This window comes from Xenopus laevis, chromosome 9_10S, assembly GCF_017654675.1.
Source record: "Xenopus laevis strain J_2021 chromosome 9_10S, Xenopus_laevis_v10.1, whole genome shotgun sequence".
Taxonomy (NCBI): domain Eukaryota; kingdom Metazoa; phylum Chordata; class Amphibia; order Anura; family Pipidae; genus Xenopus; species Xenopus laevis.
Window position 1 is genome coordinate 8,453,165 of NC_054388.1, and position 27,837 is coordinate 8,481,001.

Genomic DNA, 27,837 nt, shown 5'->3' on the forward strand with positions numbered 1-27,837 from the left:
ACTCTGCCCTTTTTTGGTGAGCCTTTTAACCCTTCCTAGTACTGTTTTATAACGGCTGCACAATTGTTGCAGCAATTTCTTCATGCTTTACGGCTGGGATTGTATCTACTGTATTACAGAGACGAGTTCTCTTCTTTCTGAAGGATTTTGGGTTACTTTTAGGGATGCACCGAATCGCAGATTTGGTTCGAGCTGTTTTTATCAGGATTCGGATTAATTGAATCCATGAGCCGAACCGAATCCGAATTTGCATCAGGTATTTCCCCCCATGCGCTGTTGCTTCCTAAGTACTAGGGTTCGGAATTCGGTTCTGTATTTGGCTGAATCTGTACCCCTGAATTCAGGAATTCCTCCGTCGGTGCATCTCTAGTTGCTTTGTGGGGTTACTTTGTGTCCATGAGTATAATAGCACACTAGTCATCAGAGCAGCCTGGGCTAGCACTTTGGGACTCATTGCACGTATACAGGTACGACTAGTGAAATATATATTGGGCATCTATGAATTCACTGCGAAATTCCAAATTTCGCCATGTGCGAATTTTTTTCACGAAACGCCAATTTTCAGAGAAAAAATTCGCAGAGATAAAACACCCATAAGAAAAAACGCCCATTGACTCTAATGCATTATGACAAAAAAGTCGCCATAAGTAAAAATGTCCATTGCCTTTAATGTATTCCGAGCAAGAATTTCGTAGTTTCGCAGATTTTTTCTGTTTCGTGAATTTTTCTGCGAATCGAAATGAGACAGATTCGCTCATCGCTAGGTATGACCAGTGGCGTAACTATAGAGGAAGCAGATCCCGCAGTTGCAGGGGAGCACAATGCGTCAGCACTGGGCGGAGTCTGGGTGAGGAGTGGGCAGTGTCTGGGGTGGTGTGGGCGGAGTCCATTTGGCAAATGGCTGGAGGTGGAAAGTGGGCGGGAGGATGGGGATCGGAGTGTGCTGGGCCCCTCTTAAGATTTATTTGCAGGGGGTGCCCGGCGCACTCTAGTTACGCCACTGGGTACAACCACAAGAGCACTTCAATTTGGGTCCATTTTGCATTTGTAATTTGCGTTCAGAGCCCTCTATAACCAATGGCTGCCATAGTTTCCCAATCCTACAGGAAGCAGCGCCATAGTGGTAAGAAATAATAAACAACATGGCAGCCATTTAGGACGCACTCCAACTCCCCACCCCACATAAAGGCCTGTGAACCATCATCGCCACGCATTGCCGGCGTTCATACAGCCGAAAGCTAAAACACATTAAGTTTTACAACGCACATTCGAGACAGTAAAAGCGACGTGTCGTGCAAACATTTTTTTAACATTAGAAAATCAGTCGCATTCATTAACGGTTTTTTTTTTTTTTTTTTTTTGGCTTTTTTGCCACGTTGAATGAACTGAACTTTTTTTTTCTCTGTTTTGAAAGCTCGGAGCTCATTTTGTAAAAGTTGTGTTTATGTAAAGAGCATAAAACCTGATGACTTATTTCCTATTTAAACAGCTTCGAATTAATGCCGCTTAGCAGCTTTTAAAAAAGGGGGACATGTCTGCTGTTATCATCGTAAGCCATCAATTAAAAAGCTAATATGGCAATTTCGCTGCTCATAACCCTACAGGGTACACACATCTATTTATAGAGTCGAAGAGGCAAAGTACTCCTAATGAGTCACAGTGTGCTAACACTTCATTAAAATGAGTGTGTGCGCTAAAAGGTGCCAAGGGTGAATGGTACGACCCTGTGTTTATCGGTTTCACATTTAGCCACGTGAGCATATGCAAAACTATACCAGTCTAGGTATTCCCCTGTACTAAGCACAATTCAGCAGGAACAGTCCCCTAAGTTTGCTCATAGTCTGTACAGAGAGATCCCATAAAACTATGGCAGCATAGGTATTCCCTGTACTAAGCACAATTCAGCAGGAACAGTCCCTAAGTTTGCTCATAGTCTGTACAGAGAGATCCCATAAAACTATGGCAGCATAGGTATTCCCTGTACTAAGCACAATTCAGCAGGAACAGTCCCTAAGTTTGCTCATAGTCTGTACAGAGAGATCCCATAAAACTATGGCAGCATAGGTATTCCCTGTACTAAGCACAATTCAGCAGGAACAGCCCCTAAGTTTGCTCATAGTCTGTACAGAGAGATCCCATAAAACTATGGCAACATAGGTATTCCCTGTACTAAACACAATTCAGCAGGAACAGTCCCTAAGTTTGCTCATAGTCTGTACAGAGAGATCCCATAAAACTATGCCATGAAAGTTATACAGTATTCCCCTGTACTAAGCATGATTGTGACGCAAAATAATTATGCTCGCCCTTTAAGCCTATTATTATGATTCACCTGGCTTGTAGAATTACTTAAGGCAGGAAGAGATTTCATTATCCTCTGTCTTGGGTAATAACACCCAGGGTCGGACTGGGGGGCCCGGGGCCCACCGGGACTGGTATCCAGGGACCCCCTCTGGCCCCCGCTACCGACTTGTTAGGCGAATCGCCGCTCGGCATAATTGCCCAGGCGGCGCATCGCGCATGCGCAAACGGAAACGGCGCTCGCGCGCAAGCGCAATCGGCGCTGCGATGCACTGAATTTTTTTTTATTTTTTTAAAAACTGTTTGGGAGAGGGGGACTGGCATGGTCGGGGCCCACCGGGTATTTTCCCGGTATCCCGCCGGGCCAGTCCGACACCGATCACCCCCCCCAAGGCAATTGTAGGGAGGATAATAAATAGTGTAAATACAATGCCAATGCTATGTATAATACCCCAGAACACATGGTAGGATAAATACAGCGCCAATGGCATGTACTGTATAATTCCCCAAAACACACAGCAGGATAAATACAGTGCCAACTTCATGTATAATATCTCAATTGTAGTTAACGTTCCTTTATCCCCAGTAACAGTTCCCCGTGTGTTCAGTAACTGCAAACCACTTGACTCAATCCATCAAAATGTTTGGATTAAGAGTTTGCACTCCATTTACCTATTAATGGGGAATAATAATGATAATAATCCAAGTATGGGAGCGAGTACTCTCCGCCACTTAGCCGAACACACAGCCAGTTGTGAATGATAACTCCCGAGCTCCAGTCTATGTTGGAGATAAATAGACATCCCCCGCTGGGTCATTAGTCAACTAGAAGTGCCACAAATTTCTGCTCTGCCTTTGCATCCCCGGGAACCTTTAGATCTAGTCCTATATCACCTCTGTTGTTGAAACATGTAAGCATTTCCAATTCCTTTAGAAAAACACAGGCCAAAGTGCTTAAGGACATCTGTTTATTTTATTTCTTTAATGAGAAAACCTTCCAATTTGTGCCTGGCTCAGCTGTGTTTGTTTACATTCCCTAAGTCATGCATGCTGTGCTCCTAGGGACTGCCAGTAGTCCCTCTTAGGCCTCTTTCTGGTCCATTCCCTTCTCCTGCCCCCTCTGACTTAAATTAGCCTTTCCTTAGAAAAACAGAGACCCCTGGAACCCAGCAAAATTAGCCTTCGAAAAAACAAATAGGGCTTAATTCACTGGCGGATTAGCTCAGGATGAATACAATTTGGGAAAGGATTTTCCAAGGAAGTTTAAGATTGGTTTACACAAACACACACACTGGAGGTATTTATGGTATGCAGTCGCACAGGTAATTAGAAAAGACTGCAGTCGCTAAATATTATTATAACACAATATTCACAACTAAGGGACTTCTGCTAGGTTTTATCTTCTTTTTAAAGTGACACGGACACAGCTTTTTTAGAACCAAGATAAAATACCAGTAGTTTTTCGTTTTGTTTTTTTAATTCGCCTTGTTGTTCCCTACCTGGGTCACAGAACATGTGTATCCTCCTCAGGAGATGAATGGTCTCTAAGTATCAGGACCGTGTACCCCAACTTGGTACACTAAGCCCAAATCATTTGGCTGCAGTGGAGAACCCTATTTATAACCCTTCATAGAAATCCTGTGCTTTGTTGGCTCCTTCATTTCTCGATGGTGTCAAGTTAGTGTCCGATGTCAGGATCTGATGGCCTTACACTGTGAATCTGGCCACTCACATGCCCACAATCTGGACCCTAGATCAACAATTAGATCATACATCAGAGCTACAGGCCTATTGGATAAGGACACATCAATACTCTGATGTGGTCCTTGTTGGAATGAATGTTAAACTTGCTCAACTGATATTTGGCCAATTTTCAGGGAGATAGTGGTCTTGCAGGGCTTTCAGTGGGCACCATACATGGAGCAACAGTCAGTAGCTTTTATACTTTACTCCAAATCAACTATGACGCTAAACAGAAATTGTACCCTACAAGTAGGGGTTGCTTGATAGACATTCAGTAAATCATACGAATATAGATCAGTGATGCACAACGGGCAGTTATCCCTGTGTTGCCAAATAAATTCCCACCCTGGGTAAGTGCAGAAAAATCCAATTATAACATTACACCTCTATGTCAGGGATTCCCAACTTTTTGAACCCATGAGCAACATTCAGAAGTAAAAGGCGTTGGGGAGCAACAGTAGCATGGAAAATGTTCTAGAGGTGCCTGTCACGGTCGGCACCCTAAACCAGAACTAATGCCAAGCTCCCTGGTCTCGGCTCGGCATCACCAGTAGTGTGACCGCCTTTGGCTTCGGGAGGAGCCCTCAGCGTACTCAGATGCCACCTGGACTTTTCGAGAGGAGCAAGGCGAGGAGTTCTGGCAAGCGAAGGGGCACGACTGTTGTGAAAGTCAGTTAGGCCGAAGGTTGTGGTACAATAACGTAAGACAGATTCGTGGTCAGACAGGCTGGGTCGAGGCAGGCAGATAGCTAGAGTCGTCAGGCAGGCAAGGGTCAAACCGGGTAATCAATCAGATGGGTTGAGGCAGAATCGGAGTCAAATAACAGGCAGAGGTCAAACCAGAACGTCAAACAGGAGGGTTAAGCAGAGTCAAGGTCGGTTTCAGGCAAGGGTCAGGTTCCAGAGATCAGAGTAGTCAAACAGACAATCAGGATCAGATTCAAACAGAATAGCAACAGCTAATAGCACCAGGAACAAATCCTATCACGGGCAATGCATAAAAGAAAATGTCTCTTTAAATCCATTTGAATTTCGCCATTGCGCGCTGACGTCATCACGCCAGTGCGCATGCGCCTATATTAACCGGAAGTGCGCGCACGGCGCGCATTAGGAAGCTGGCAGAGAAGGATGACCCGCCGCACCACCACTGGACCACCAGGGTAAGGATTCCTTACAGTGCCAAATAAGTGCTGTGATTGGCCATTTGGTAGCCCCTATGTGGATTGTCAACCTACATTGAGACTCTGTTTGGCAGTACATCTGGTTTTTATTCAACCAAAACTTGCCTCCAAGCCTGGAATTCAAAAATAAGCACCTGCCTTGAGGCCACTGGGAGCAACATCCAAGGGGTTGGGGAGCAACTTGGTGCTCACGAGCCACTGGTTGGGGATCTTCTCTGTATAATGCCTTCAACCTTATACTTTGCTTCCCACCATGTTGAAGGGGGAGGGGTGAATTCTTTTTTCCCTTTATTGAAAAGCCATTAGGGGGTTTTAAAATGAATGCGATTCCCAGTTAGGCGCATTTCGGTGCCATTTGCACAGGATATGACATCAGCGGAGTTAGTGTGAATCCATTTGGCCTTTAGTGAGTGCAGGGAAGGTGCTCCCAGTGCATCTATTGAGTGTTGACATAACTGGTAGATATTCCAGCAAGGCAGCTAACAGAAGAGGAAAGCATATATTATAAAAGCCATCTGGTTAATATCTTCTTGTAATAATCTACAACCCTTGCCGCTGGGCTGTGCTTGTAAGATGATAATATGTGAAGCAAACAAAGCCTTCATATTGCTGCAAGCTTACAGAGATCTTGTAAAAATATATCTAAAGTGGGTGTATATATTTATATGAAGCTAGTAAAATATGTAGGAATATTTAGGGGAATGCAAAGTTGGTCAACGTCCTTCTTGAATTAAAGCCATATCACCTGATGTTGGTCTAGATTGGGACAGTTTGACTAAGCCATGTTTATGTTTTAATGGGTAATGTTAGTTTAGGCCAGCCTATGAAAAAAATGCTTCAGTTTTGATTGCCCTATGTATAGTTGATCTACCTAGTGATTGTTGAACTTTCAGGTTCCTGAAGCGCACGAATGTTCAGGCTACAAGATAGTCTGTTCTTTGGATATCCTCCAACTTCATTGTTGTCTGCATAAAAACCCAAGTAAAGAATTACAATATGCTTATCCTTTTGCTTATACTAAGCCTACATTTATAGCCCAGTTGGCCATACCTATCCATTGAACACAGCATGAAATTTTCTGACCGCAAGAAAAGGGATACATGATATTTAAAAGGAACAGGAAACTAGCCCTAGCTAGCAAGAGTAGATCCACAGCAAAGAGTTGAATGACCAAGTCCTAGTTTTTTGATGCCAAAGGGAGTACTTTTCCCAGCAATCAGGCTTTTTGGCTCCATCTTGCTTCCAACTTACTTACTGTACCTTTCAATCATGGCCTGGGGAGCTCTTAAGATTAATAAGTGTGATTTGGATGTCAGGCAGGAGTAGTGCAACAAATTGCTTGTTTGGAGAGCGGGATTGCTTTTGTGAGCTAAAACAGTGGAGTTCTCTGAAAACAATCCAGCCTAAGCCCTTTCCTGCATACCTGGATAATTCCCCCCTTGTGTTAAATAGTAGGTTAGAAGCCTGTACTTCACCATTATTTTATGGCTGGTTGACGTACAAATAACAGGTTGGTTTGGCAAGGGGAGGGTTTGAATTCAAATGAGAACTTTCTCACCATCTTTCTTTTGTGCCAAAAATAGCAAAGGGATGATTAAAAGGAAAAAGATGCATTATGGAAAGGTAAACTTTATGTTCCATGCTTGGGAGGGATAGCTTATAAGGAACATTTGTTATCTGCCTATTTTCATATTTTCACTTATTTGGTTGAGGAGGCTACCAGTAGAAGACTTTTTGAAAAACTTTTAGCAGGTGATCTATTTATAGGGAGGCTAAGCACCCCCTAAATATACATTATTCTCCATCCACATATGCATGAGTGGCCACATTGTTTGCCTTCACTGCAGTGAACCTTGGTTGTAGATCCAATTTTCCAACCACAATGGCACCTCTTCTGTGTGCCTTTTCTGCAACATCCCCAGTTGCTATCGGTCTGGGAGTCAAGGCATGGATTAGTTAAATTAAGAAAAAATAAAAATAGATTCAACCTACTACAATTATATTACATCCTTTTTAGCAATATAATCATTCTATGTGGAGCTGAACAAGGAAATCATTCTTTGAGGTTTCTTGTTTTGTTTTTTACATGCCTAGAGGATTAGACAGAGAGAACCCAGGGAATGGAGACCTCTGTTGAAGGCAGTGATTGCGTTGCTATGTCTACAAACTTAACCGAGCAACAGACACACCTATCGACTCCATGTATTTGCCATTGAGTGTATTTGTCAGCATTGTCACATTCAATCAGGGAACATCTCTTTTGGTCCAGCCTCAAGTGCAAGAACATGGATTGTTACACGCTTGTATTCCTCTTGGAAAAACATTGGTTTTAGTGGAAGCTTTAGAATATTTTTCCTACCTCTTGGGTGCTGGAGAGGTCACATTCTGAAAGGCTTGTTGGCTTGCTAGGGGCCTTAAAAATGTAATATGATGTCTTGAAACCTGACTGATAAAAATTAAACTATGGAAATAACCAGGTCCATGGATTCTAGCCCAGAGAATTATCTCTCCAACAGAGCTGTCCAACAGTTGGCCTGTGGTCTGGGTGTGGACCTCCATGAGATTTTTATGGCCCTAGGCCTGCCCTAGAGTTTCAATGATTTCTTCATGTGACTTTATAATTTTATTATAGTCTGGCCCAAAGAAATGTGGTTAGGTGAATAATCGGCCACCTACATGGATAAAGTTGGACATTGCTGCCCTAAAAGAGAGGAGAAGGAATTTGGTATTGTCATACTGCTAAACTATAATTATGCAGGTCAACCATTCAGTTTTCACAGAGGACACCTCCATTGAGATTCTGGTGAAAGAGCCACAGATCGATCATTGGTATTTGGCAGGAGTTCCCATACTATGGGTCTGACCCCTACTAGGTGGTTTAAAACAGTGGATAGAGGGAACCAGCATGTAGGCCAGTTAGGGTATATTTTGTGGTTGATATTTATTTACCGTTAGATACCCAGACAACTGTAGAAAAATAACCATGTTTTGCAACTTTGTAATTCAACATTTACTCAGACCCACCTACCTTTATACAAAGTTGGGGGGCTCAGTTTAAATCCAGGATTCTATTCATTTTTTGTTGACTTTAACACAGTGCTGACGTTTGTAATTATTATTGTGACTATTTATATAGTGCCATCGCCTCCCACAGGGCTTTTTCAGAGTCAAAGATGAGGTGAAAGCTCAAGCAGGGTACACATTTTCAAAGCATCAAGCTGTCGCTGTGCCAAATAAACTGTACTCCGGCTAGATGTAAAGGGAAAGAAACATTTTTCTTGGCTCCGTATTGTAAAAAGACAAGGGAGGTAAAGATCTGTACTGACTGCCTGATGAGCCTCAGTCCAAACTTGAGTGTGGCCTTGAAGCCTTGTTTTGTTTTCTTTGTTTATGTATTTAGGAACTGTCTAAATCTCTGAATCATTTGTTCCTTTCTTTTCTGTATTTCCTATCTTCTGGCTTAACTGCACCCACAAAAGGGTGGGCACTTTCTTAGCACATTTGGGGAGTTTTACTGTGCAGTACCGGTTACTCAGTGGACAAGGAGCTCCCTCTATAAGACAAAGAACATCACTACAGGTTGAAAACCCGAATAATACAGAATGCTGAACTTATCAGCTCAGTCATCAGAATAGAAAGGGGGCTCAGACCTGTGCAAATTACAGTTTCCACCTTGTCCCATCAATAGCAAAAGGAGTCCAGAACAGTTATTGAAGAGGCGATTATTTTGGAACCCATACACATATCAACAGGCTGCCAAGGTGTTCAAGAGGGAACAATCTATCAATAAATCTCTGCCTAAACTGCTATCGCTCTCTTAACACCTGCTTTAACAATCAACACACCCTTGACCATGCACTTCTTTAATTCCAAGATCCACCCTTCAGATTGATCCGGGTCATAGAAGGCTGTTGCAATAAAAAATAAAACCAATACGTTTATGAACTCTTACAAGTAATATGGCAGCTCCCTCTTAACTGTATAATGTTATGGCAAATATTCAAAGACAGGATCGTGCAATAAACTATGTCCTAAGCTGTTACTGCCCATTTAAAATAAAATAAATGTAAGCCAAACCATATTTATAAAAAGGGTATATTTTTCCTCTAGGATCGGAATTCTCCAAGCTCAGCTGCTTGTTCTAGCAGTTGGGTTTCATTATTCTAGCATTCTCCTGGCTTGCAGCCAGTCAGGGTGGGGGGAAACTCTAACACAACCTGCCAGAGTGCATTAGTAAGGTGTCAATGATGTCCCAAAGCTTTGCGTCCCATAAACATCTACTGAAACTATCTCTTGGCAAGGGGGCAGCAGAAATTTACCGAAAAGGCTGTCACTCACATTTATGTGTTTGTGTTTTTACGGGCTGGGTAAATTTAAACTGCTCTGAAAAGGGAAAAAAAAAAGGAATTTTCTTTTCTTTAACTGGGATCCAGCTCGAGTCTTGGTGTCCAAAAAAGCAACAATTTCTCCTTCCTTTATATTAATTATGCTTTTTAGGGATACTTGGAGTTCAAGCCACAGTATAAATCAAGACGAAATCTTATCCATTTGCCTTTCAGTGCTGGCTGCTTTGTAGAATTTCTTGTAGCAATAAATTATAGTGTCCACACTGAATTAATGGGAAGAATTTACAGCTGGTCAACGATTAAACCACCCTGGAGTCAGTGAACATACTACATAGATTTAAAACCTGTGCTTTGGCCTCCCTGAAATGCACACAGTTCTATAGAAAGGCACCATAATGCTACAAAAATGTATGGGACTCTAGCAGCATCCTATAGCCAACTTTCCAAACTTAATATTTGTTATTCTTGGTGCTGCAGTTGTTATTGGTGTTTTGATACAGACATAGGGGGAAGATATATTCTGTGCTATTCTGCCTTCCTGATGATTCTTTACAAGAACAGAGGATGGGAAAAAAATATTCCAGTGTTGACTTGAGGAGGGCACGGAATCCAGATAGTGGGTAAACAAAATTATGATATCACTAGCAACATACTAGCAAAATCAGTCTCATACAGTTACTCACCAACCAATTAGTTTTTGTATCAATACATCCAACCAACTTGGATGTGGATGGGAGTAGAACCAACCTGTAGCTAATCAGCATTAGAACTTTCACAGGACACAGACCAAACAGTATTCAATCAGGCGATCAGACTATGTATCAGCCTAGACCAGTGGTCATCAAAGTTTTTCAAGTTCTTTTAGCGTTCCAACCTAATAAAAAGGTTGCTAATTTTGGAAAACAGTGGTGGCTTCAGACATAGTTCCAAGAGCATATAAAGAAGATTATAAGTGTTCATCCCAAATCTCACCCTAAATGACCTTCAGACTGGGTTTTAAAGTGTATCTAGAACAGTGATCCCCAACCAGTAGCTCGTGAGGAACATGTTGCTCCCCAACCCCTTGGATGTTGCTCTCAGTGGCCTCAAAGCAGGAGATTATTTCTGAAGTCCAGGCTTGGAGGCAAGTTTTGTTGATTAAAAACCAGGTGCACTGCCAAACAGAACCTCAATGTAGGTTGTCAATCGACATAGGGGCTACCAAATGGCCAATCACAGCACTTATTTGGCATCCCAAGAACATTATTCATGCTAGTGTTGCTCCCCAACTCCTTTTATGTCTGAATGTTGCTCACGAGTTCAAAAGGTTGGGGATCCCTAATCTAGAAGATTAAAGGGATACTGTCATGGGAAAAAAAAAAAATTTTCAAAACGCATCAGTTAATAGTGCTGCTCCAGCAGAATTCTGCACTGAAATCCATTTCTCAAAAGAGCAAACAGATTTTTTTATATTCAATTTTGAAATCTGACATGGGGCTAGACATTTTGTCAATTTCCCAGCTGCCCCTGGTCATGTGACTTGTGCCTGCACTTCAAGAGAGAAATGCTTTCTGGCAGGCTGCTGTTTTTCCTTCTCAATGGGTTTTTACTATTGAGTGTTGTTCTTAGATCTACCAGGCAGCTGTTATCTTGTGTTAGGGAGCTGCTATCTGGTTACCTTCCCATTGTTCTTTTGTTTGGCTACTGGGGGGGGAAAGGGGGGGGTGATATCACTCCAACTTGCAGTACAGCAGTAAAGAGTGATTGAAGTTTATCAGAGCACAAGTCACATGACTTGGGGCAGCTAGGAAATTGACACTATGTCTAGCCCCATGTCAGATTTCAAAATTGAATATAAAAAAATATGTTTGCTCTTTTGAGAAATGGATTTCAGTGCAGAATTCTACTGGAGCAGCTCTATTAACTGATTAATTTTGAAAAAAGTGTTTTTTCCCATGACAGTATCCCTTTAAGCAATCTCCCTAAACTGGCATGAAAACAGTAACAGTACTAGACAAACCTGTAGCCAGTCTGAACATTCGAATATTCAAATTGTCCCTCATGTTAAAAAAAAACATGTAATAAAAGAATATCCACAGGGAAAAAAAAAGTATAGTATATAAGAAACATCTATTGATAATCACAAAGCCCTTCAAGAAGCCCATCACTTGCTAATCTCCATTCCCAGAATTCTTAGCCATCCTAACCTAACCCTACTAGTCTGTTCTCTAAATTTCCATGTAATTAAGTACAGTCAACGCCATTAGATTTTTTTAAAGCTTTTGTCCACGTTATTAATGCAGGTAAACCCGTAAGTAGGAGCTTTTACCACAGAAAGCCCTCTATTGTCTCCTAATCCGTCTCTGACCCTTGGCTGACACTTTCACGAGATAAACTCTACAGAATAGGCGTCTGATTTAATAAATACCATATAATTAATGCTTTCACTCTTGTGGCAGTGTCATTATTTGCTCACAGACTCAACAGGTAGTTGGCAGAGATTTTGAGAGAGCAGAAAAAAATAGAGGCTGATAAATGATTATAAAAGCATATCCAAGAAGCTTACTTATCTTTGCATTGTCCTCGCATTTGGAATGTCAAGGTAATTAGAACATAAGCAAATGGAGGTGAACTCAGTCGGAATACTACCACCGTGTAATGTCTGTTCCACGTTAATCCGCTCGGCCTTGCAGAACATCCATGCAAGTCCAAACACTGTGTTTCTCAGACAAGCTTGCGTTGAGAAAACGCCCAACACATGGACCTTTCACAATGGATGCATCAAAAGAAACTGTAGAACTAATAATAAAGTGCAGGTTAAAGTGAAGATTTATAGTATTTGACTGTTTTTTCCATCTGTATGTAAGTGCAAAGTGTGCATAGAATGTTCCTTCTCCAATATGAATAGTTTAAAGGGATACTGTCGTGGGAAAAATGTTTGCATCAGTTAATAGTGCTTCTTCAGCAGAATTCTGCACTGAAATTAGTTTCTCAAAAGAGCAGACAGATTTTTTTATATTTCATTTTGAAATCTGACATGGGGCTAGACATATTGTCCGTTTCCCAGCTGCCCCCAGTCATGTGACTTGTGCTCTGATAAACTTCAATCACTCTTTACTGCTGTACTGCAAGTTGGAGTGATATCACCCCCTACCTTTCCCCCCAGCAGCCTAACAACAGAACAATGGGAAGGTAACCAGACAGCAGCTCCCTAACACAGTTTAACAGCTACCTGGTAGATCTAAGAACAGCACTCAATAGTAAAATCCAGGTCCCACTGGGACACATTCAGTTACATTGAGTAGGAGAAACAATAGCCTGCCAGAAAGCAGTTCCATCCTAAAGTGCTGGCTCTTTCTGAAAGCACATGACCAGGCAAAATTACCTGAGATGCACCTACACACCAATATTACAACTTTAAAAAAATACACTTGCTAGTTCAGGAATTAAATTGTATATTTTTTTTTGTAGTATAATTTAGAAAAAAAAACTACATCATAAAAATCATGAAAGAATCCCTTTAAAAACTCTGGCAGATTATTGTGCCGACCCACCATTGCTTAGAATATCTGTTCACACAGCATGTCTCATCCTCATCTTGCACTATTTATTTAAAAGCAATATGAATGGCAGACAACGCAAACATAATATTTGGCTTAAGTTTAATATACAGACCCTAGTCCAAGTTATAGGGCAAATAATTATTAATATTAATACCCTTTAAAGAAATGATAGGTCCCTTTGACACTCACGGTGGTCAGTTTTAGTTTTTTTTAAACACACAGAGTGTTATAAATATTTTACTTTTAAACAGTATAAAGTGACACATATGCTGTATAGCCCCCAGAATATCATGCGTTGCACAACAATAATGTACTTTGCTGTGGACATTGCAAAAGAACCTGTGGGTACTGCCAGGGATGTTTTTTAAATGACAGGCTTTGTTGCATATTTACAGTGAGATTAGGATGATGTTTGATACCCTTGTTTATTCTGTTGGGTGGTGTTGAGTCTTGTCATTATATAACTATGCCAGTAAAGATTGCTTATTTGGCACCTTATTTTGTGAGTGTAATGTCAAGTTATGGCTGTGCATTAGGAGGCCTGTCGTGTCAGCTGCTGGCAGTTTTATGCAGTGGCCCAACCAGATTCTTAACAGCTAGTGGGGTTAATATGTGTAACTGGAATTCAGTGCTGTTTGTGGGCTAAATCCCAAACAAAATACATGGTCTGAATTGGCCTACTCTTTATCCAATACGTTATTATTAATTAACAACTCAGGAGCCAGAGCCCAATGTTCAATATCAACACGTCTACAGAAATGAATTTACATAAGTCTACTGCAGGTGGAATAGTGAGTTCATGTTAAGGAAAAAGTAAGATAGTTAAAAACAAATTTGCTCATAGGATTTTCATTTAAGACCAATGAATGCAAATTTTGCCTCCTGTTTAGTGTAGGCCTCACAGGATTGTGGTTTATTCAACATTTTATGGGATGTTCATTTTATATTCTTCTTTTTCCCATTGGGGTGAGGGGAGGCGTTCATTTGTAAAAATAATTTATTTCTGTGATAGTTTTCTTCTGGTAAGAAAGCATCAGAGCCTGAGAGCAATCCAAGGCCTAATGGTGTAATCAGTGTGGAACAGAAGATGCCCCTTCTGGTCCCTTTATCAGGAAAATTCTGTTTTTCTTTGCACCCCTCATTATGGGTCTCTGTGAGTCTAAATACCCAGCCATTCTTCTTTAATTAAAGTGCTCTTTGTCAAGAATGCATAATAATTAAGTTAGCTTGAAATAGAGCTTGAGTGAAACCTACTAGGCCTTCCTTTCTCTTTTTGGGCACTAATTTAACAGTGACCCCTTCCTCCCAGAACATGACAGGAGGGAAAGCTGCAGAGAATTAAAGTTAAATTCTGCCTAAATCTGGGGCGCCTTTGTGTGATTTGTAGCTTGACTGGAACAGAGCTGCCCACACGCATTGTCAATGGAAAAGAAAAACACAGGCTGAACCGACACCATCAAGGCCTGAGTTTGAAGGGGCCTTGATTTTATTAGCATTTTTATCTCGGCTGATCTGGCAGGGACCAGGCATGCTGTTTTCTTTTACTTAAAGGGAAACTATAAATGTGGGCTTTATGCCCCATTTATTTTACATTTATAATATGACAGCAAAGTGTGAGGACTCCTGGGTGGGTGGGAGCTGCCATATTGGCCGCTTCAGGAAGTATAGGAGTGTTATATTGCTTCCCTTATACAATACAGGAAAAGGCAGGATCTTTTTATTGTCCAGCATTTGGTTGTAACCCGCTTAGCTCATAAGGTTAAAAGTCTTAAAATATTGGTCATTGTATCCAATTTGACCCTCATATGGGGCTAGGGTTGCTACCTGGCCAGTATTTTACCCGCCTGGCCTGTAAAAATGTTGCTTGATGCCAATATTTATTGGGAAAAACCACAACAATATATTTTTTTCCAGAAAAGGTGACAACCCTATATGGGAGCTAAGGTTGCCATGTTGCTGGTAAAAATGATGGTTGATCCCAATGCTATTAAAGATAAATATATAGGAAGGCCGGTATTTTTTTCCAGAACAGGTGGCAACCCTAGGGGGAGCTAACCCACAGTTTGGGATCCACTGCGCAGTGAGTGCTTTGTTTACAAGGCCTGTATTCTGTGAAAAACAGGAAGCAGGAAGTGCTCTGACAATAGAGCTTCCTATTGGCTGTGTGGGAGTCTGTTGCCATGGCAGCATTCTACTATCTGTGGGAGTGCTTAGTACCTTACTGATGTCCCAAAGCAAACAGAACTTGTAATATCACACTAGGAATTTGACCACCTGATTTAGTATGGTGGTGCCGTCCTCCTGGCAGGGGTTTCAGCATACCTCCCAACTGTCCCTTTTTCGGAGGAACAGTCCCTCTTTTGACAGCTCAACCCACAGTCCCTCATTTGTCCTGGAAAGTCCCTCTTTTCTCTGCGCTGAACAGCCAGAAAAAGAAACAAAGTTTCTCACTTAATTGGCTTTTAGCAGAGAGCCCAGAACAGTTAACAGGTGCAAATAAGATACTTTGTAACAATTTTGAGACACAAAAACACAGTTTAGATAAGGAGAAATATTTTCAAACTTTCATAACCTGCCAAATTTTGTAAAACAAACATGGTAATTAGGGGGGGTGGCCACAGAAAGGGGTGTGGTCCAAAAAATCGCTGCGCTACGTGCGGGAAAAAAAATTTTGTCCCTCTTTTTACTTCCAAAATGTTGGGAGGTATGGTTTCAGAGAGGGCAGAAGGGCACTGCTGGTATCTGTTGTAATTCTGAGTGGGGTTTAGCAGGCCTAGACTGGGCTTCAAAATAGGCCCTGGCATTTCAAGTGCACAGAGGATCAAATATCTCCCGCCAGCCCAATAAATTCTTCCAGTCTTGGCCTGGGATGAGGCCTTTTCAGTTGTGGGTTAAATTAGGATGAATACATAGATTGTAAGCTTTACTGGGGCAGACACTACTGATGTGCAGGCCCAGACTGGCAAAATGCTGTAAAACGCCAGAGACATTCGCTATTAAGTGGGCTGTGGGTGCTTTTTGGCCCTCTGTGTACTTGAATTTGGAATCATAGTCCAGACCTGCTGATGTGAATTATATATAATCTCTGTAAAGCACTACACAAATATATTGGTGTTGTATACTGTAAATGAGGGATAGTACTATGTGGTTTTACCAATAAACTGTTTTGTGATTTGGTTGAAACAGGACACAACAACAGCAGTCAGAGTAGGTCTGATGATGGAAGAGATGATCTTCAACCTTGCTGATACACACCTGTTCTTTAATGACCTGGAGGTAGGTTTCTACCAAATAAACTTTATAAACACAGTAAGAAGGGGCTTAATAACAATTGCCCCAGGCAAAGTTGCACTCCTTAGGGTCCTTGCAAAGAGCTCTTGCATCCAGCAAAGCACAGCCTGCACAGACTATTGCTCTAGGTGCAAGTTATCTGTGCACTTAAAGGGATACTGTCATGGGAAAACATATGTTTTTTCAAAACGCATCAGTTAATAGTGCTGCTCCAGCAGAATTCTGCACTGAAATCTGTTTCTCAAAAGAGCAAACAGATTTTTTTATACTTAATTTTGAAATCTGACATGGGGCTAGACATATTGTCTGTTTCCCAGCTTCCCCCAGTCATGTGACTTGTGCTCTGATAAACTTCAGTCACTCTTTACTGCTGTAAAGACTACAGTCATTTGTAGAAGTATACGCTTTTGTTTTTTTGATCAGGTCCCATAATGCCCAAGCTCTACCCCATTCATCACACTTTGACCACACCCAGTCGCACTTCACCATTGCACTGTTGATAAATACGGGTGACTTCTGTAAGATAAGCATTGGGTTTACTGCTTTATAGCAAAGTTGCATACACTTATTCAATTATACCATGTGAAATATTTAAATGGAACCGTAGGGGGAGCTTGATTTTTTAGAACATATGGACAGACAGCTGACATGGCATACATAAACATACACATAATCTGCATGAATGATATTGTTTTGCAAAAGAATTCCATCCCAGTCAGTCTCAGCTCAGATGCTGGAATGAGGGCCTGCGGTTAGCAACCGCCATTGTGTATCTTTCCTCTCTGTCTATTAAAGAGTTACCGCTAAATGGTAGTAAGCAAAGCTCTGTGTTTTTTTATGGACTTGAGGCGGGGGGGGAGCCACAGTCTCCTTTGAACCTCTCAACCACTTGTAGCTTAGAGCCAGATTTCCCCACACACATCAGAGCAGCCACAAGGCATTGTCATTCCAGGAACACTTCCATGCAATCAACTGGGATTGTTACACAAATGGTGTCCTGGGACGTTACCCAAGACTTGTTTTCCTGCAAGATTTCACCAAATCTCTGCTTATTCAGCCCAGATGCCCTTAGGATTCTGGATATTTATTCTATTTCTCTGGACATGAGACCACAATGCTATCCAATCACAACTTCTTTCTAGACACTTCTTGGGTGCACGGCATAATATGCACCAATCAAATACTTTTGTTTTGGGCACACAATAAGCTATACATCTATATACACACAATATAGCAAAAACTCCATCTTGTGTAAACAGTATGTATAAAAATATCCAGGCAACAGGCTTTTCATTGAACACTGGAAGAAAAAGGGTTCAGGTGACTATATATTCACAACCTTCCAAACTCCCACAGCCCCCCAACTACTCTCTTAGCCTAGAAGAAAAATTAGCCTGTTACCCAAATTCTGAAACCCCAGCCTGAGCTTCCTACTCCATCCAGTCCTGTCCCACTGGGTAATGCGATCTGGCCTGGCCGGTGGGTTATGAGGTAGCGTCTCACCGAGTGTCATGGTATTTTATTAAAGGCAAAGGCAGAAATGTGATAGCTACTGTTGTCGCAAGTTAGCATGTTCAACAATTCAATCGAAAATGAGAATTGCAGATCCCCTGTCCGCACACAAAATACCATTCTGCTTACATAATCCCCAAGCACAATGCAGACAACCGTGCGTAGGCTGCAAATGGGACAGGTCTCTGCCGAAATCCACTGCTAATTCTATAGAGTAAGGTCTCCTTTGTAAAGCTGGGTTCCTCTAAGTAATGTTGTTCAACCTATGAATAGGGTTGCCATCTGGCCTGGCCGGTAAAAATGATGGCTGATCTCAATCTTATTAATAGGGAAAAAAGATAAATATATAGAATATATAAATAAAAGGTGGCAACCCTACCTATGAACGATACAAAACTCTAAAGGTGGCAATACAGACCTAGTCTTTAGGCTGTGTATGTCCAACTGAATATCATATACAGTACTGGAGAGGTTGCTCTTACCCATGGGGTCAATCATAGCCATGGTAGATTGTAGAGGAAAACCAGGAGACAGAGTCCCAGAGCTAAATTATTGCCTCCTCCTCAAACATGAACCATGGCAATGTTGACCTATTTTACAAATAAATACTGGAGCTACATATTCTGTACAAGCCTCCATTGGCCCACATCAGACCAGCTCATCAGGGCTCTTCTAGGCTACTGTCCTGAAGCTGCTTTATGTGTCTCTTGTCTTCGGGTTACACCCATGCTAAGCACTTGTTTTATTTACGTGCAAAGTAAGCTTGTATCCAATTACAGTAAAGAAAAATGCCCTATGTGAAATCCAGTCAGTTCTTTAGGGCTTCCAGGTACCCCCAGGGACGGGGTGTGTGAAAATACAGTGTCATTGTGACTGTAACACCAGGCCTCTGCCCTTCTCTAAACAAAAGCTGAAAATTCACCTGTTTGGCTTTTTATTTTCCAGGAATGCGACCAAATCCACATAGACGACGTTTCCTCGGACGACAATGGGCAAGATTTGAGGTGAGATATTTCTTGAAATTCTACCTTTTAACGAGGTCATTGTTGTGCTCATTCGAGTGTCTCGAGGGCGTTTGTTGGTGTGAAAGTGATTGTCTTGTACTAATGCAGTTTTGTATGCTGCCTTCCTGTTCACATTAAAGGGCAAGTATGCCTAGACAAAAGAGTACATAGGACTGTTATGTCTTTCTGGGCTACAGATAGGGTTGCCACCTTTTCTGGAAAATAATACCGGCCTTCCTATATATTTATCTTTTTTCCCTATTAATAACATTGGGATTAACCATCATTTTACTGGCTAGGCAAGTAAAATACCGGCCAGGTGGCAACCCTAGCTACAGATAGAGCAAACTTTGTCATCACGCAGCCATGGCCATAGCAAATAGCACGTGCGCTTTCATTACAACCGATTTCCTAACTATTAGTAAAGCGGTAAAGCGGTAGGACATGTTGACCCATCAGAACTAAACTGTGCTCCATCTATACTCTTCCAAAAAAAAAACATTATAATTGCACAACATTAGCAAAAGCAACTGTTCCCATTACAAGGGTGGGATCGCCATTCTAATGTTCCGGTCATCAATAGTTATATCCTCTCCTCGTAGCTTGTAATAGCCAACTGGTTTTTGTGTGAAATTTTCCAAAAACAAAGCTAACAAATTCTCTCGCCAGACGCTTCTTTGACTTCACGCACCGCTCCCAGTTAGAAAATCAAATGAGAATTACTTATTTCCGAGGGCTGGAATGGAACGCTTCCGAACCCCCCCCCCCCTCCTCCCAAGTGCAGTCTCATTTGCACAAAGCAAACAATGATGGGGAGGCTCGGTATATATGTCTGTTGGATCGCGCTCTTTTTGGCACGGTGTTCATATGTATTGTAATGAATTCCTCATAAGCACCAAATTATCTGAAACTTTGACATCACATTTGGCTTCCCAACGAGGCGAATATATTCTGCAGCCCCAATAATTGCTTTCTCAGATGGTGCAAATCCTTGAGCGTGTTCTTGACAAACGTGTGGATCCGCAGTTATCAACAACATATCCTTGTTACAGGGACACACACACATTGTTATTAAAAGATGAACAAGATGGAGAACAGATCTTAGCGTTCATTTATAAAAGCAAATGCATATGCAAATCACAATGGTTTTTATCCACAATCCACAACCCTCTCCCCCAGAATTCCAGCATAATTGTGGAATAACCGATCTTCTATAATATCGTCATACAGAAGAGGCTGTCAATGGTCGGTGGACTGTCACTAACACTCTTCCTCCTTTCTCGTCCCACAGCACATATAACTTCTCCTCGGATGGCTTCCACAGTTCTGCGGCTGGTGCCAATCTCTGTCTGGGATCCGGCGTCCATGGGGGAGTAGACTGGATGAGGAAACTGGCATTTCGCTATAGGAGAGTAAAGGAGATGTACAGCACTTATAAAAACAATGTAGGAGGTAAGTTGCTATCTATTATGCCACACATGATTGCAGCAACATTTCCAAGGAGAACTATGTTCCCTTCTCTGCCCTTCCTGGTGCATGTAGGACACTACGCCTTCAATAAGCAAGCATTGCTCCGAATATTGACTTCTGGATTCCCAAGTTATGGAGTATTTAGCTGCAAGATTGTGTAGGCACTAAAAGGGATTCTGTTACGATTTTTATGATGTCGTTTTTATTTCTAAATGACACTGTTTACACTACAATATAAAATGTCATTCCTGAACCAACAAGTATATTTTTTTTAGTTGTAATATTGGTGTGTAGGTGCATCTCAGGTCATTTTGTCTGGTCATGTGCTTTCAGAAAGAGCCAGCACTTTAGGATGGAACTGCTTTCTGGCAGGCTGTTGTTTCTCCTACTCAATGTAACTGAATGTGTCTCAGTGGGACCTGGATTTTACTATTGAGTGTTGTTCTTAGATCTACCAGGCAGCTGTTATCCTGTGTCAAGGAGCTGCTATCTGGTTACCTTCCCATTGTTCTGTTGTTAGGCTGCTGGGGGGGAGGGGGTGATGTCACTCCAACTTGCAGTAAAGAGTGATCGAAGTTTATCAGAGCACAAGTCACATGACTGGGGGCAGCTGGGAAACTGACAATATGTCTAGCCCCATGTCAGGTTTTCAAATTAAATATAAAAAAATCTTTTGAGAAACGGATTTCAGTGCATAAGTCTGCTGGCGCAGCAATTTTAACTGATGCATTTTGAAAAAAAATGTTTTCCCATGACAGTATCCCTTTACGGGCTACTAAAGCTAGACAGTGTGTCTGCAGGGGAGTAACAAAAGAGTAAACAGACCCTGCAGCTGCAGGGGGGCCCCAGGAGGTATAGGTGCCCCATGAAGCCCTAATCCATGTACAAGAGAGCAGAGAGCATACACCATTAATTTCCCAATAAGCCCTAGCCCAGCAACAACTCATAGTGTTACACAAGGAGGAGCTCTAAAACACGTTTACGTGTTCAGAAAAGAAAGAATACTTCTCCTTTAACCAGTAATCCTTTTCAAAAGAACATACCGTGTTTCCATCCAATCTGACATCAAAGAGAGGGAACAGGAATGCGCAGATTGCCCGCAATTAATCCCAAATTCCATTTCAGCCAACAAAAAGCATTTCTATCTCCATAAATTATTTTTATTCCAGAAAGCCGAAATCAGGCACAGGAACGTCCCGGCGCATAAATTTGTTTGGATTAGCGAGCAATCAGCTTCGTTTTATTACGTTTAATTGCGGTTGCCAACAGCCCGACCATACTTGCCAAAGTTAAAAAAAAGGGAGGCATTTGAAGGTCCATAAATATGTGCATTTTAAACCTTACCCTAATTGGTTCCATGTTATTTTATTTACGGTACAACCCATTGTAGTTTGCTTTGTTATTATGAGTGCCAAAGGGAACGGCAGTGAATGCCATTTTTATTGAGTCGTAACGAGTGCTCAAGGTAAACAATTTACAAATATTATGTATCTCCAACAAACTACAGTGAAGGTTTATTTAGGGGGGAATGACATTCCTGTGACCTGGATTACCTGGTGTTTTTTAGATGGTCCCATAGCACATAGGGTGTGATATTACTCTAAAGCAGAGGTCCCAAACATTTTTTACCTGCGAGTCACATTGAAATGTAAAAAGAGTCGGGGAACTAGCAGCCTACAGGAGACTCTGTTTGGATGTGCACCTGTTTTTTTATGCAACAAAAATTTGCCTGGAATTCAAAAATAAGCACCTGCTTTGTGGACACTGGGAGCAACATCCAAGGGGTTGAGGAGCAACATCCAAGAGGTTGGGGAGCAACATCCAAGGGGTTGGGGAGCAACATCCAAGGGGTTGGGGAGCAACATCCAAGGGGTTGGGGAGCAACATCCAAGGGGTTGGATAGCAACATCCAAGAGGTTGGGGAGCAACATCCAAGGGGTTGGGGAGCAACATCCAAGAGGTTGGGGAGCAACATCCAAGGGGTTGGGGAGCAACATCCAAAGGGTTGAGGAGCAACATCCAAGGGATTGGGGAGCAACATCCAAGGGATTGGGGAGCAACATCCAAGGAGTTGGGGAGCAACATCCAAGGGTTTGAGGAGAAACATCCAAGGGGTTGGGGAGCAACATCCAAGGAGTTGGGGAGCAACATCCAAGGGGTTGAGGAGCAACATCCAAGGGGTTGGGGAGCAACATCCAAGGAGTTGGGGAGCAACATCCAAGGGGTTGAGGAGCAACATCCAAGGGGTTGGGGAGCAACATCCAAGGAGTTGGAGAGCAACATACAAAGGGTTTGGGAGCAACATCCATGGGGTTGACGAGCAACATCTAAGGGGTTGGGGAGCAACATTCAAGGGGTTGGGGAGCAACATCGAAGTGGTTGGAAAGCAACATCCATGGGGTTGAGGAGCAACATCTAAGGGGTTGGGGAGCAACATCCAAGGGGTTGGTGAACAACACTGCTCTAAAAGAAGGACGGGGGGATTTGAATACACAGATTTCCAATGTTTTAGAGCAGTGGTCCCCAACCAGTGGCTCGTGAGTAACATGTTTCTCACCAACCCCTTGGATGTTGCTCTCAGTGTCCACAAAGCAGGAGCTTATTTTTGAATTCCAGACTTGGAGGCAATTTTAGTTGCATAAGAACCAGGTTTATGGCCATACTGAGCCACCTGTAGGCTGCCAGTCCACATAGGGCAACTGAATGGCCATTCATATCCTTTATTTGGCATCACCCCAGGAACTTTTTTCCTGCAACTCTTTATACATTTGAATGTGGCTTACAGGCAAAAAAGGGTTGGTTGGGGACCCCTGTATTAGAGTGACAAGGTAACCATGGCAAGAAAAGGGTTAATGCACAGGAATGATTAGGCCTTGAGCACAGGGCCGGTGCGATTCTCATCAGTTCTGTAAAAACATGCATCCCACGCACACTGAACTCCTGCCACTGGTGTGTTTAATGGATTATTCAGTCCCCTCCCCTACATTTTATATGTGAGTGTTTTTTAGATTTGTGTTCACCGGACAGAAAAACTCCTGTTTTTGTTACATAACCCCCAGACGCCCAAGAAAAATTGTAAGAAGGTTTATAAAGGAGGATACTCATGGCAAATACATGTGGGAGCCGAGCATGCTGGGACCTGTAGTTTGTGATTGCTGAAGGTTTTAATCGGGTGTTTATTTTCTATCTGGGCTAAACATGAAATAATTGTTTTATCCAACATATGGTAACACTATGTTGTTTTTGTCTCCCTAGGTTTAATCGGAGCTCCAAAGAGAGAAACATGGCTTCAGCTAAGAGCAGAAATGGAGGCCGTGACTGATCTGTGGTTGACTCATGCACTTAAAGCGTTGAATCTAATACACTCTAGGTGAGGGTCGGCAGGCATAGCTGAACCAAATCCAATAGAGGGGTGGGGTTTGCAATCTCTAATGGGAATGGTATGTAAGAATAATACCTGGGAGCCTGAATATGTTTTATCTGAGTGGAAGGGGCTCTACTCAGCAGACAGCAGATAAATAATGGCTGAATATAACAAATCGAATAATTAAACACCACTAAAAGAAAAGGAATCAATAGTAGGCCTCCTCTTCAGAGAACTCCTATTCTCTCAACTGCTATTGCTTTTGTACGAGTATATTAACCCTTACGCTTGCCATAGACGTGCAGATTTTAGCCTTGTATCCAGCGAACGATCAGACATCACAATCTTTCCGACCTCTCACTAACCATTCCGATTAAACAAAGTAGTACAGGTGTGGGATCTCTTATCCAGAATGCTTGGGACCTGGGGTTTTCCGGATAATGGATCTTTCCTTAATTTGGATCTTCATACCTTAAGTCTACTAGAAAATCATATAAACATTAAATAAACCCAATAGGTTGGTTTTGCCTCCAATAAGGATTAATTATATCTTAGTTGGGATCAAGTACAAGCGACTGTTTTATTACTAAACAGAAATTTTAATTATTTGGATAAAACGGAGTCTATGGGAGACGGCCTTTCCGTAATTCAGAGCTTTCTGGATAACGGTTTTCCGGATAACGGATCCCATACCTGTAAAAGAACGATGTTCTGCCCATGACAGCAATCTTACAAATGTTATGTCCGACAAATAGAAGTGACAGTTACCCATTGATATGGTCAGATAGGCAATACATATCATTAAATCTTCTAACCTGTCCCATCGACTAAACGATCGATCGGAAATATCAGGACGAACCACACACACACGGTCCGAAAATCGTACGAACCTTAATTTCGTATGACTTTATCTTTGAATCTATGTCCAGGTTAATGATAAGTATAACAAGCAGTAATGGGCTTCACCGAAAAATCAGCGAATTTACCTCGAAACGATCTAAAAATGTGTGAAAATTTAAATTGATGCCTCGTCCAGTTTTGCCGCTGGTGTTAAACTCAATGGGCGTCCGAATAGTGTTGACGCGGGCTGATTTTGGCATGAGCAACTTTTCGGACTCATATCCAAAATTTTATAGGCGCAGGCGAATTTTCGCATGCAAATTTGTGACAGGCGAATAAGAAGCAAAGAATAAGGCGGCAGAAAATTCCTTACCAGGACAGTTGTATGGCCATCGAATCATTCAAGTAATGAATATGATAACACACTTTTCTGTTCCCTGATTTGTGTATTTGCTGATTGTATTTCTATTCCCTTTCCAGGCCAAACTGTGTAAATGTACTAGTGACCACCACGCAGCTCATACCAGCCATCGCCAAGGTCCTGCTCTACGGCCTTGGAACCGTCTTTCCAATCGAAAACATTTATAGCGCAACCAAGACAGGTACGTGGAAATTATTCCAACAGAAACCCCCCCAAACCTCTCCATTTTTTCATATTTTTTATTATGTTCATGTGACGCCTATATTCTGTCTTAATTTATTTTATTATTGTTTTTTTTTTTTTATAATATTCTGATGTCATAATGCTAAATGAACTTCCCTAGATATGTATTTCATTTATTACTTGTAAGCTACGAGCGCCTGGATATATTTATTAGGGATGCACCGAATCCAGGATTCGGTTCAGGATTCGGCCAGGTTTCGGCCTTTTTCAGCAGGATTCGGATTCGGCCGAATCCTTCTACCCGGCCGAACCGAATCCGAATCCTAATTTGCATATGCAAATTAGGGGCGGGGAGGGAAATTGCATGACTATTTGTCAGAAAACAAGGAAGTAAAAAATGTTTTCCCCTTCCGTCCCTAATTTGCATATGCAAATTAGGGTTCGGATTCGGTTCGGTATTCGGCCGAATCTTTCACCAAGGATTCGGGGGTTCGGCCGAATCCAAAAAAGTGGATTCGGTGCATCCCTAATATTTATGGCATGAAAAGTTAATATGAATGAATTTGGTTCCAACAGCGCCACCTGCTGGTCAGTTTCCCACCAGTCTGACCAGCAAGTAGTCAAGGAAATTGTCAGGAGAAAGAAAGCGGCTGCTCTGATGTTCTTCTGCTTAGGAATAAAATTAGAAAACTTTCTCAAATCTTTAATGCCATAAATGCATTAAAGTTGCAAAAACACTGGCGACTTTTCCTTTTTTTAATCAGGATTGCCTGCAAAAGTCCCGACTTTTTATGGGCTAACCGGTTTTCTCCAGACATTTCATAACATATGGAACATTAATTTTACAGTGGACTCGTGTGTAGGGCATTATATTAACTCTCTTGTCTTTATTAATGGACAAGGAAAGTTAAACTAAAGAAGTAGCTAGAAATGTTGTACTTGATGTTTTGAGCTTCTGTACCAGCCCAAGGCAACCACAGCCCTTTAGCAGTAAAGATCTGTGTCTCCAAAGATGCCCCAGTAGCTCCCCATCTTCTTTTCTGCTGATTCACTGCACATGCTCTGTGCTGCTGTCACTTACTGAGCTTAGGGACCCACTCACAATATACAGTACACATAGAATAGAAATGTCACAATATAAGGCTGATTAGTAATTAATACAGATAATTACTACATGGCAGCACAGAAACCAGTGCAATTAGCATCAGAATTTAATAATCAGCAAACCTGTAGCATCAGCTTATATTACAGCCAGGGAAGCTCATTTTCTGCTGGATAATTAGTGACGAGCCCTAAGCTTAGCTTCTCAACAGCCAATCAGAGCCCACTGAGCATGTGAGTGTCACAGACACTTTCCAAGATGGTGACCCCCTGTGACAAGTTTGAAGTCCTGGATCATTGCTGCTATTGACAAGCTCAAACTTTAGCCTCGTGCAATAAGTTCACTATATAAAATATGGCATTTTTAGCCATTTTAATTTTTAGGGTCTAGTTCTCCTTTAAGGTTCCCGGGACATGTGTAATAAAAAAGTTGCACCAACAATTATAATAAAGACGTCCATACACAAGGCGCAACTTCACATATTAGTGAATTAGCGAAGTGGTACGAGGTGTGAGAAGCAATCGCTGGCGACAATTCGCCCTTTAGTGAATCTGGCCCAAGGCGTTATTCTTCTGAAAAATTTCAATTTTTTATTTAAAAACAAAAACAAAAAGTGGCGTGCGTTCTATGAAATTGTATTAGTAATTCTTTTGTTTTTTGGTGTGTGCAGGGAAGGAGTGCTGCTTCGAGAGGATAATGCAGAGATTTGGAAGAAAAGCTGTGTACGTTGTTATCGGAGACGGTGTGGAAGAGGAGCAAGCAGCGAAAAAGGTAGATTTAGGAAAAACCCGTATGTTCATATCCGTGGTCATGCCCACGGATTATTTAGGTGATTTTTTTTAACCATTTTCCCTTTGACTGGAATATTGAAAAAAAAAACCGTAATTATCTGGTTTCTGTGCAATTTCCTACGGCAAATCCCTCTGCTTTATCCGCCCTCCCCTGATAACGGCTGCAGCTTAACACTGCCCATAAAACAAAGACACAAATGGTTTTCTTCATGTTTTTTTCTCCATAGTAAATATAAAGAAACAATTTTTTAATATTTTTTAATTAATGAAATAAAAATGTTCAACATTCACCCTAAATTGATGTTGTATCAAAAGATTCCCCAAGGGAAATAATCGCTACTTGCAGCTGTTTTTTTTTTAATTTTTTAAAAAAAAGGTTTTGTTGGAGCCCCTGAACCTTGTAGTTTCTCAGTAGGTAACCGATTGTAAAGCCCTATAACCCCAAGGGAACTGTCAGTGGTCTCATGGTGGGAGCAGGCTCCATTGCCCAACTAATGTCTAAAGCAAAAATACAACCTGAACAGCAAGAGCAAATCAACTCATTTTTTTTTCAAACTTATCTTAAAAAAACAAATAAATATAAATTCTACTATATATATTTTTTTATTTGATTTGGGGAATTTAATAATATAAAATTGCTCTGTAGCGGATATTCCCCTTTTAAATATGGCAAAATATATTGAATTGAAGAAAAGAAATGTATATTTTCTTGGGTTTTAAACCTTTTACAACTCCCAGCTTGCAGT

The 27,837-nt window shown here is 41.6% G+C and overlaps 1 protein-coding gene across 2 annotated transcripts in view; it reads left to right on the forward strand.

The window, feature by feature from the left end:
* The window catches only part of eya2.S (EYA transcriptional coactivator and phosphatase 2 S homeolog), a 121,483-nt gene that overhangs the window by 90,507 nt on the left and 3,139 nt on the right, over positions 1-27,837 (forward strand). For both annotated transcript variants that reach the window (XM_018238152.2, XM_018238153.2), the window contains exons 11-16: positions 16,300-16,389; positions 18,862-18,920; positions 20,212-20,372; positions 23,646-23,760; positions 25,075-25,196; positions 26,971-27,071. In XM_018238152.2, coding sequence (XP_018093641.1) covers positions 16,300-16,389; positions 18,862-18,920; positions 20,212-20,372; positions 23,646-23,760; positions 25,075-25,196; positions 26,971-27,071 — 648 coding nt within the window. The remainder of the gene's footprint in view (positions 1-16,299; positions 16,390-18,861; positions 18,921-20,211; positions 20,373-23,645; positions 23,761-25,074; positions 25,197-26,970; positions 27,072-27,837) is intronic.